General features: G+C 47.8%; 1 protein-coding gene across 1 annotated transcript; it reads left to right on the forward strand.

The window, feature by feature from the left end:
* Positions 1-486: 486 nt before the first annotated feature.
* CHEK2 (checkpoint kinase 2) lies at positions 487-10,494 on the forward strand. Its single transcript, XM_009910269.2, has 14 exons — positions 487-920; positions 1,416-1,540; positions 1,813-1,960; positions 2,654-2,744; positions 3,095-3,203; positions 4,878-4,931; positions 5,675-5,736; positions 6,205-6,304; positions 6,900-6,986; positions 7,745-7,908; positions 8,123-8,238; positions 8,560-8,645; positions 9,307-9,387; positions 9,948-10,494. The coding sequence occupies exons 1-14, from the start codon at positions 671-673 to the stop codon at positions 10,038-10,040; spliced, it is 1,566 nt and encodes a 521-aa protein (XP_009908571.1). The 5' UTR covers positions 487-670; the 3' UTR covers positions 10,041-10,494.
* The last annotated feature ends 557 nt before the right edge of the window (positions 10,495-11,051 follow it).

Consider the following 11,051-nt stretch of genomic DNA (forward strand, 5'->3'; position numbering starts at 1 on the left):
GGTAGGGACAGCAGTGCGCGGGCGGGCCGGCAGGGGGCGCAGCGCGCCAGGCGGCTCAGCGCGTGACTTCCGCTGTGGCCCGGCGCGGAGCGCGGGCCCGGCGCTGAGGCGGCTCTGAGGATGGGGCGGCCGGCAGCCGGTCCTTCCCCACGCGGGGCGCGGGGCGCGGGGCGCGGGGCGCGGGGCCGTTCCGTGCCGTGCCGTGCCGTGCCGTGCCGTGCCGCTGTCCGGTAGCAGCTGCCGGGTGTGCCCGGCGCGGTTTGGGGCGCTGACAGCCCTTGAGGTACCGCCGGCGTTAATGGGCCTCAGCCCGCGCTGGCTCGGCTCCCGCTGTGCCGGCTCCTCAGGTCGCCTCCAGCCTCAGCACGGTTTTGGAGCCCTTGTTTTCCCTTCCATGGTGCCTGTGCCGGGGGAGCGGCAGCGGCTCCCGCTCTGGCGCGGAGGCTCTGCCGGAGCTGCAGCGCCTCTGGGCTGTACAGCAGCAGGGTCGCTCCGGACGGGAAAAGCTGCCCGGTTCGCTGATTTGCATGCAGCGAGTCTTGGGCTGACAGTTTGCCTCTGAAGGCAGCACAGGCTTTGGCACTGACGTGTCGGTGTGTAGTCTTTTGTTTCTCGCGTGTTTCGGTTTGCTGTAGTAATGGGCTTTTAAAACTTCCTCTTTGAAGCCAACATGTCTCGAGAGACTGGAAGTGAAGCGCAGCAGTCTCAGGGTGCCCAGCAGTCACAGGGTGCCACCAGTTCCTCTTCCAGTGGGTCACAGAGTACGAGTCAGTCTTCCTCAAGTTCCGGGACTCTCAGTTCTTTGGACACTGTTCCCACTCAGGAGCTTCCGCCCATCCCTGAGGACCAGGAGTCTGAAGAGCTCGTTCCTCAGCCTTGGGGTCGACTCTTTGCACTTGGAAAAGGCTTCAGCAATTGTGGTATGTGCAGGGTGTGCTGAGCCCCTCGGGGCCGTTTGCTGTGCCTCAGGAAGGCTCTGAGCAGTGGCTGTTCAGATTGAGCAGGGTCACACTGAAGCACAAGCCTGCAGCTGCTGCAGTAGTGCTCTGTTCCATGCTGCATCCCAGTGCTTATACTGAGTACCCTGCACACGACTTCCGTAAAACAGGAGAGAATCTGAGGCTTTTGTGGTCTTTGTTCCTTGTTTCATTTTTCCATTCTGTGATCTGTTATGTTGCTGAAGGTAAGCTGAAAACTCTGCTGTTACTAAAGAGAGTAAAAGTATTAAAGTCTCACGCAGGGTGCTGATAGTGTATGGCACCTGTCCAAATCAAGACAAATAAACTTGACTGTGTAGGAATAATCTTGGGGTTCATTATTCTACTTGCTGCCATTTGGCTTTGTTCTGTTGTGCCATATTAATAACTTCCTGCAACTTTGTGTTCTCTCCCTGCTTTACTCCCTGTGCTCTGCAGACTGTGTGAATGATGAATACTGGTTTGGGCGAGACAAAAGTTGTGATTATAGTTTTTCTAAGCTGGGATTGTCTGAGACTGGCTTCTACCAAAACTACAGCAAGAAGCATTTCCGGATTTTCAGGGTAGGTGTTGAACAGCTGAACTACCTTCTTCCTTCTTGGCTTAATTGAGAAACAGTGACTCTGGGCAGGGCTGCATCCTAAGGACAGCCAGCTTTAAGTACCCTTACTGTTGACTCCTTTAACATGGCTCTAGGCAATGCTCCATTAACCCAGTTTGTGAAGTAGCCTCAGCAGTCTGATTTCCTGAGCCAATAACAGTAGATCTCTCTAGTCTGACATGTCTTTACATTTTTTTCCTTCTATTATCTTTCCTGTTTTTTTTCCTTTTTGAGGAAATGGGTCCAAAAAATTCCTATGTTGCCTACATTGAAGACCACAGTGCCAATGGAACTTTTGTTAATAGAGAGCTCGTTGGAAAGGGGAAGAGGCTTCCACTGACTCACAACTCTGAAATTGCACTGTCTGTACAGACTAATAAGGGTAATGTGTACTGTGGCATGAGTAGGTGCTTCACTTGTTGACCAAGAGGTGGTTTCTGCAGTGATTTGAATGTTTCTGGCAAGTTGAGCTCCTTCATGAGTGCTGTTAAAGTACAGCTATGAATTGATATTTTGAACTCACATAAAAATTATCTGTATCCACCTCAACTGTAGGGAAAAATGGGGGGAAAAAAAAATGTAAAAGCAGCTGCATCAGGAACCACCTTACTGGAGTAGGGATTTAGTTGTTCTATTATTGAAACAATCTTTGTGCTTCAGTAGCTGTGTGTGCGAGGGTGGAAACAGACTATGCAAGGGCAGTTAGAAACACCCAAGTGCCTGGCAGATGCTGCATGATGATTAAAAAAAATCTTAAAAAATGAGCAGGGTTGTGGGGTTGTTTCTTTGGGTTTGCCTTCCCACTAAGAATCTGATTCTCACTTCTCTGTTTCCTACTGTGACACTGGAATTCTTGCCTATGCAGTACTTCAATGCAGTGTTAGTTGATTAATCACTGGTGTGAAGTTAACACCAGGGATGTCAGGTTTCACCTTGCTATCCCATAGCTGATGTCATGACAGCATCAGTCAACTTTTTCATCTAGCAGGCAGCATTTTCTCCTGTTTTGTTGTTGACCTGCTCATTGTAACCATTTTAGAGATAACAGGAAAATGTTCTCCACTCATCTCCCTAGTGTTTGTGTTTTCTGATCCTATGGTGGATGATCAATTGGCATTTCCTAGAGAACTCAGAGAGAACTACATCATGTCAAAGACTTTGGGAAGGTAAGCATCCTGCTCTCCACAGTATGAAGCATGTTTTATTGCTGTGTTCAGTATCTCCTGCTGGAATTACTATCAAGTGTTAATTGAGCTCCTGTTACTAAAAAACAATACCCCCAAAAAAAACCAAACCAAAAACCTCACCAAAACCAGGTGGCCCTGGCCATGTTGTTTTTAATGGGACTGCCTAAATGGGAAGTGCTTTCTGAGAAGGCTTTGGCCACAGGCAGTGCTCAAAGGGTTAGAAAGCAGCAGCTGGAAGCCAGGTGTGGTGCAATGCTTGGATGTGTGTCTGTGCTTGTGCAGGCTGGTGAGGAGTGTCTGTAAGCACTGACTGCTCTGCTTTCCTGCAGTGGTGCCTGTGGAGAGGTCAAGCTGGCCTTCGAGAAGAGCACCTGTAACAAAGTTGCAGTGAAGATAATCAATAAACGGAAGTTTATGGCCAGTGGCATTAAAGAGGTGGTGAGTGTTTGTCTCTTGGCCATCTGCACTGGGCCTGGAGCATTTGGTTACCAGGAATGCTGCAATTTTGGAGCCTTTCAAATAGAGATTAAGACCTGTCTTAATTGTAATGACTAAGAAATGCCATTGTATAGAATAGAATACATAGAATAAACCAGGTTGGAAGAGACCTTCAAGATCACCGCGTCCAACCCATCAACCAATCCAACACCGCCCAAACAACTAACCCACGGCACCAAGCACCCCATCAAGTCTCCTCCCGAACACCTCCGGTGATGGCGACCCCACCACCTCCCCAGGCAGCCCATTCCAATGTGCAATCACTCTCTCTGTATAGAACTTTTTCCTAACATCTAGCCTGAACCTTCCCTGGCGCAGCCTGAGACTGTGTCCTCTTGTTCTGGTACTGGCTGCCTGGGAGAAGAGACCAACATCCGTCTGTCTACAACCTCCCTTCAGGTAGTTGTAGAGAGTAATAAGGTCACCCCTGAGTCTCCTCTTCTCCAGGCTAAGCAACCCCAGCTCCCTCAGTCTCTCCTCACAGGGCTGTGTTCCAAACCCCTCCCCAGCTTTGTTGCCCTTCTCTGGACTCGTTCCAGCAAGTCAACCTCCTTCCTAAACTGAGGGGCCCAGAACTGGACACAGGACTCGAGGTGCGGCCTAACCAGTGCAGTGTACAGGGGCAGAATGACCTCCCTGCTCCTGCTGGCCACACTGTTCCTGATGCAGGCCAGGATGCCATTGGCCCTCTTAGCTGCCTGGGCACACTGCAGGCTCATGTTCAGTCTACCATCAGCCAGCACCCCCAGGTCCTTCTCAGCCTGACTGCTCTCCAGCCACTCTGACCCCAGCCTGTAGCTCTGCATGGGGTTGTTGTGGCCAATGTGCAGAACCCGGCACTTGGATGTGTTCAATCTCCTGCCCTTGGACTCTGCCCATCTGTCCAGCCTGTTGAGGTCCCTCTGCAGAGCCTCTCTACCCTCCAGCAGATCAACTCCTGCCCCCAGCTTGGTGTCATCAGCAAATTTACTGATGATGGACTCAATGCCCTCATCCAGATCATCAAGAAAGATGTTAAAGAGCATGGGGCCCAGCACTGATCCCTGGGGCACACCACTGGTGACTGGCTGCCAGCTGGATAGGCAATAGGATTGCATCTGGAATGTTGTGTATGGCTTTAGTCCTGTGTGTTCAAAGGTGATTGATTTGGATTAGAAGAGGAAAAAAAAACCCGAACTGCTAGGTTGACTTTGTGAGCTGAGTCTAAGCCACAGATTAAAACAATCTGTTTATGTTGTCTTGTGAAATAAAGGCTGGGAGAGAGTAGTTTTAGGGTTAGCCCATAGGGAAAGCAATCTGGAGGGAGGAATTTTACTTGAAGAGCAACACTGATACACACTTGCCAAGGTATTTTTTTTTATAGTTTGGAAATAGGTGGAGATTTCTGACCTGCAGTGAAATGACTTAGTCTGGAGCTACATCTTGCTACAGGCATGAGAGCAGGACTGTTCATTTATTGCCCTGAAGGCACCTGATGAATATGGAAAAAGATTGTGTGTTTTGGTCACTTCAAGTAGCGATGGCTCTTGTGGTCCTGTCTCTTCTTTCTGTTGTGTCTTGCTGCAGAGCAGCAGCACTGTCTTACCTAGTGTTGGTGTTTGATTCTTTTAACAGAACCCAGCTTTCAATATCAATACAGAAATTGAAATTCTGAAGAAAATAGATCACGTGAGTGCTACTGTACATTTTATTCCTTTTCGTTGCCTGCTGTGCTGTTGTAATTCGTTGACCTAAGAGGAGTAGCTGAGGAGTAATTCTGCCTAGAAGATACATTAAAGGATGCATGTATTTTGTTCTGGTGAAGAAACCTTGAACGTTGTTCCTTTTCCTTCATTCAAGCACACTGCATCTTCTCAGATCTGGGGTTTTAGAACCTTGATTAACTGAAATGTAAATCTGAGAAGAAACATCACAGGAGAGGTTTTATCTTGAACGACTGCTGCAAAATCTTTCTGTGTGTGTTTCTGCAAATACTGCTGGATAACCCTACACAAAGATTAGACTCGACTGGCAGTTATTGGATCCCCTTTCCCCCTGCATCCTCCCTTGCCCTGAGAAGGATTTTTTTTCCACATTTGTGAAGTAGGAAGCTGGTGTAGCTCAGTGAACTTCCCCTGGCTCCCCAGTGTGCTCTTGCAGGTGAGGGGTGGGTAGCTCCCACCTGCAGAAAGCAAGGTTGCTTGTGGATCTGTCCCTGCAGGAGATGAATGTTTTTGTGGGGAGGGCTACAGGGGCAGAAGACAACAGACTTGAACATGAAGTGTTTGCCAAAGCCTGGGGTGCTAGGTGTTTGTTGAACTGGCATGGTTGCAGTTATACTGAAATAGGAAAACTAAGATGATAAACTATTGATAATCTTGATTTTTACAAATATTCTACTCTGTGTTCATTTCTGTTCCATTTTTTGTTAGCCTTGTTTAATCAAGATCAAAAACTTCTTTGAAGCAGAGGATTACTACATTGTTTTGGAACTGTAAGTACCTTGTTTGAAAGCAAATGCATAAAATGAAGTGTTTCCCATAGCCACAAAGCCACGTGTCTGTCTCTGCACTCTGGGTGAGGGGATTGATTGCTTGCTTGGTTTGGTTTTCCTTTGCTGCCTCCATTGTTCTTTGACACCTCTGCACACTAGGAACTAGGATCACCAGGAGGCATCACTCTGAGGCAACTCGGGGCCTGCTTGCCGACTGTGCTGCTCTTGTGGGTTGCTGCTACTTTTTTGAGCTTGTAAGTGGAGTCTTGTAGCAACTCCCAGTGAAGACTGAGGAGATTAGACCTAATTCAGTACTGTGTGTGCTGTGGTTAGGGCATTGCTCACTCATTTGCAGGAAATGTATTCCTTCTCTGTAGCCAAAATAGCCAAATGTTTGATCCCTGTCATACCTAACAAGATTAATCTTTTGGAAGTAAAATATTGACTTGTTACCTGCCTTTGCTTTAGAATGGAAGGAGGAGAACTGTATGACCGAGTGTCAAGGCCAGTCAAGATGAAAGAAGCTATCTGCAAGTTGTACTTTTATCAGATGCTGCTAGCAGTAAAGGTACACAACGGTGAATTCTATCCAGAAAAATAGGGTTCTGCACATGAACATCAGCCAGATAAGTTCTTCTGTCAATTGGCACTTCTGAAACCTGTGCAAGCAATCAGCACAGCACTCTTAACAAGTTGGTTTAACAAGATTCCTTACCTCAGCCTGCTCTTTATCAGTGTGAGGACAGCTGTGGCATGGTGAGCTTCATCGTCTCTGCAAAGTGAAATGTGAGCTTGGGTGTGATCACACTAGAAAAGACTGAAAGAGAGAAGGATGGAAAACCAGAGTTCCTCCAAAGCCAAGGCAGAGCTTTGGTTCTCCTTAGCTCTGCTGCTTTTACTGAGCTGAAGAAAGCTTGCAGAGAATGGGGAGGGTGCCAGGCCTAGTCAGGCCTGCCTGCTGTGCTTGCAGTCATTTGACACTTGAAGCATAATGGTTTATAGGGCTGGTTGCAGGGGGGTTGGGAGGGCTGGGTTTTTTTGAGGGAGTCCTGGCACTAAATGCCTCTTACAGGGCCGTTTCAGTTACCCTGCCCCTGCTGCAGTACAAATGGGGAGGCTACACTTAGTTACTAGTCTGTCTTTGCCTGTCTGCATCTGTCCAGTATCTTCACGACAATGGAATTATACACCGAGATCTGAAGCCAGAGAACGTGCTGCTGTCATCTCCTGAAGAGGCATGCCTTATAAAGGTAAGGAAGCTGAGATTCTCCAGCTAGCACTTTGGGAGTATTCCTTCCCACTTCTCCCAGTATTAAGTTAAAGGTTCGCGGCGGGGGGAAGGTGGAGTGAGTTGTACAAGCTACAAAGTAACTTAAAACGCTGAGGATTTTTTTTGTGTGTGGTTTTAGTGCTGTGTTGTAGATGCTCCAAGGCTTCTCTGACAGCAGTTGTGCTCGTGGAGCACTTGACTGTGTGCACAGCTTCAGCTGTCAATATGTTTGCTGGCTTTTTTTAAAATAGCATCTAAATTTTGGCATTCCAAAGAGCACTTCCACAAACAGCCAGGCTGTACAGACTGACAGGATTTCTTCTTTTTGTTTGTTTGGTTTGGGGAGGTTTTGTTGTTCTGGGGGAGGGGAGGTTGGGGGGGGGGCTGGGGTAGTAGGGTCTTTTTCAGGTAGATTTGCATGCTGCACTGCTTATCTTTGAAGCGATCTCTTCTGCTATGCTACAATTCCTTTATTCTGTGGCTGTCTAATTCCACCCAAATCTGAGAGTATTTTTGCTAATGTAAAGCATGGTCCTCTAATATTTCTTCCTACTTCTCCTCTCCCATTCTCAGTTGTTTACTGAATAAGCATTCTGTGGTATTTGGGGTTAATTTTGTTCATGTTCTTGTTGTGGAACTGACTTGGAAGGAAGAAACTGAATGCATGTAGGCAGTATGACATATTCTAGTACCATCAATCCCAGTGTGTAATGTGATGTTACCATTTTTAAACACAAGATTACAGATTTTGGACAATCCAAGATTCTTGGAGAAACTTCTCTTATGAAAACATTATGTGGTACTCCCACGTATCTTGCTCCTGAGGTTCTAAATTCACTTGGGACTGCTGGATACAGCCGAGCTGTGGACTGCTGGAGTTTGGGAGTTATTCTTTTTGTATGGTAAGATCTTGTGTTGATGGTAGCTTCATTGGGCAGGCACTGGCATGCATGGCTCCAGACTGGCCACTCCAGAACCTTTATCAGGAAGTGAGAGTGCGTTTGGCTGTGGACGTGTAAAGGACACTGGTGGCAGGTGGTCTCAAATGCGTGAGTTCGGTGTTCCCTTGCTGTGGCAGAACCTGTGCTGGCTAACTTGGTTTGTTCCTCTCTCTAGCTTGTGTGGATATCCACCATTCAATGAGCAGAACACTCAGCTGTCTCTGAGAGATCAGATCACTCGTGGAGAATACATCTTTATTGCCAAAGAGTGGAAGCACGTCTCAGACACAGGTGTGGCTCCCTTGCGGTGCAGAGCAGAACATCTGTGTTTGCCTTTAGACTCCTTCCAGCTGTGTGGCACACTGCATGCTGCTGGGTTGGAGTTTAAAGTAGGCTCTGCAGAATGTGCTCTGGCTTCTCGAGTTCAGAGCTGAAGCATTAGAACAGATACATTTTCACTGCAGAGAATTCTTAGTAATGTTTAGCTTTATTAACTACAGAAGATAGAGTTTGTGGGCACATACTCTAAGGTCATGCCTCATCCTAATGGGATGTGTAACAGCATAGTTAGATACAGTGACGAGTGAATCTAACCAAAAATTGTTATCCTAGCTCTGGACCTTGTGAAGAAGCTCTTAGTAGTGGATCCAAGCAAGCGTCTCACAACGGAGGGAGCTTTAGAGCATCCTTGGCTTCAGGTAGGAACTGAGGAATTAGGCCCTGTTCCAGTTATTCCCCTTCAGCTGAGCAGTGTGCCAGGGCTCCTGCAGACTGTCACCTCAGGCCTTTCCATCAGAACAGCTGTTTTTTCTTTGTGGGAGGAAGATTAAACTAATTTCGATGTGGTCAGGTCCCTCTGAATGATATCCTATCCCTCAGGCGTGTCACCTGCAGGCTGGGTGAGCATGCACACAATCTCACTGCTTATGTCCTTGATGAAGGTGGTGAACAGTACTGGCCCTGAGGGACACCACTCATCAGTGACCTTCATCCAGACACTGAGCTGTTGACCATTGAACAATCCGTCCATTGAATCCATCTCTCTCCATTTCAGAGAGGATGGTGTGAGAAGCCATGTCAAAGGCCTTACGTAGTCCAGACAGCATCCATGGCTCTTCCCTTGTCCACTGGTATAGTTGTTTCATCACAGAAGGCCACTAGGTTGACCAGGCAAGACTTACCCTTGGTAAAGTCATATTAGGCAGGTGTTTATCTGGGGGCATGTGGGGAAGCCTCCTTTACTTCTTTATCATTCATTCATTTGATAATTGCTGATCCATTTAATTAGCCAAAATGTGGGTTTTACCTTGAATATTCCATGCCCTACTGAGAGCTGCTGCCTTGTTTTTTTTCCCACAGGATGAAGATATGAAGAGTACATTTCAACAGCTCCTTGCTCAGACATGTGCCAGTATGAACCCTCCACAGACATGGAAAATGGTATGTCTGGCAGATTAACACTTGCTGCAGAGAGAAACTAAGTTGTTCAGTAGTCCATAATAAGACAGTTAATTAATTTTGGTGACTTAGAGAAATGTGCATTTTGGCTGTGTGCAGCAGTCTGCTAGTGACCTCTCCTTTTGTGCTTGGGCAAGGCACGTTGGATGCATAGGAAACAGTCTCCCAGGCTTTAAAGAATTAGTGATATATTTACAATTAAGTTATTGAATGTGTTTGCTTGTGATGGATTCAAGTCATGAATGTTTGGTATTCAAGGAGAAGTTTTCCTGTTAGTGACAGTTTAGAATGGTGTTGTACCAGCCATTACCAGAAGTAAATTAGGAGAATTTTAAACAGTAGCAGAAGATGAAGCTGGGGGCAGTGTCCCATGAGAGGAGGATCAAACATAATTAGCTAGATCTTGGTACAGAAACATCAGTCAAGCTGCTGCTTTGGTGACAGAAAGGCTTTATCCAACACCTGTAACTCTGTAGCAAGTGAGCTCTGGGGCTCTGCCTTAGCTGGCTTCCTGCAGCCATCCTTCTCTGTCTTCCTTTTAGCCAACCACTAGAAAGCGTCCCCATGAAAATGAGGAAGAAGCTGGCTCTGCTAAGCATGCTGTTCCCTCTACATCATTGCACAAAAGGAGGTGAAAAGAGCAAAAGCCATTTCTGTTAATGAGAGCTTTTCTTTATGGAAAGCTGAACTTCTATTTAAGAGAAATCTTAATAATGGAATGACTGTTGAAGACACAATTGCTAAATAAAAATATCTTTGTAAGACTGAAGTGGCTGCTGTGTGTGCATGGGGACATGCACAAATGGTTGTGTTCCCTCTCCTCTAGCTGTCTGACTCAAGAATATCAGAAAACTCCTCAGCTAAAATACTAAAGATTTAGCTTTGTCATCACCTATGCTCTGTTTCTTCTGGTCCAGTTTCTAGGGTTAGGCATGGAAACATGCTTAGATAAACAAGGAATACTGAGTTTGCCTTTGGGGGCAAGCCACTAGCTGTGGAAAGCTGTTTTGTAGAAACTGATGGACACCAATACAATCCACTGGAGACCGAGGTACTCACTAGAAAATATCGGAGCCGAGTAGCTCGGCAGCCGGGGCTGCAGCCTCTCCATACACAGATGACAGCCGCCTTCCTGCCCGGGATCCGGAACAGCCCGAAGGGCCGCGGCACCGTCGCCATGGGAACGGAGGCGGCGCGAAGCATCCGAGAGAAACCGTGTCAGCGAAAGCCCGGGAGTACGCCCCGCCGCGGCCAATCAGCGCTCGGGGGCCGGTCGCGGTGGCCAATAGCTGGGGGTCGGCGCGCGGGGGGCGGAACTGGAGCGCTGCCTGCAAAGCGCCGGTCTCGCAGCGCCCGCAGTACGGGCAGGGAGCGGGGCGCTAGAGAAGGGCGACCCCCCCCCCCCCCCCCCCCCCCGGATAGACTTGCCCCGGGACTGGGGCAAGTTTCTAGAGAAACGAGTTCTAGAGACGATAGATAATCAAGTAGGACTTTCTCTGCAGGCTGCTGTCCTCATGTTCCTTTCCCCACCCTTTCCATGAACTCTTCCAGGTCCTTCTGTTTTTCTCTCGCAGTGCCTTCTACTCAAGCCTTTTCTGCCCCTGTCCCATTGTGCAGGTGAATGTCAACTGGCAGCTGACTGTCCC

Source organism: Dryobates pubescens, chromosome 25, assembly GCF_014839835.1.
Source record: "Dryobates pubescens isolate bDryPub1 chromosome 25, bDryPub1.pri, whole genome shotgun sequence".
In the NCBI taxonomy this organism is placed as follows: domain Eukaryota; kingdom Metazoa; phylum Chordata; class Aves; order Piciformes; family Picidae; genus Dryobates; species Dryobates pubescens.

Excerpts from the sequence above, each read along its gene's own strand:
- CHEK2 (XM_009910269.2), top strand. The coding sequence starts at position 671 with ATGTCTCGAGAGACTGGAAGTGAAGCGCAGCAGTCTCAGGGTGCCCAG. Across the intron at positions 1,961-2,653 it reads GTCTGTACAGACTAATAAGG|TGTTTGTGTTTTCTGATCCT; the intron begins GTAATGTGTACT and ends TCATCTCCCTAG. Across the intron at positions 9,388-9,947 it reads CTCCACAGACATGGAAAATG|CCAACCACTAGAAAGCGTCC; the intron begins GTATGTCTGGCA and ends TCTTCCTTTTAG.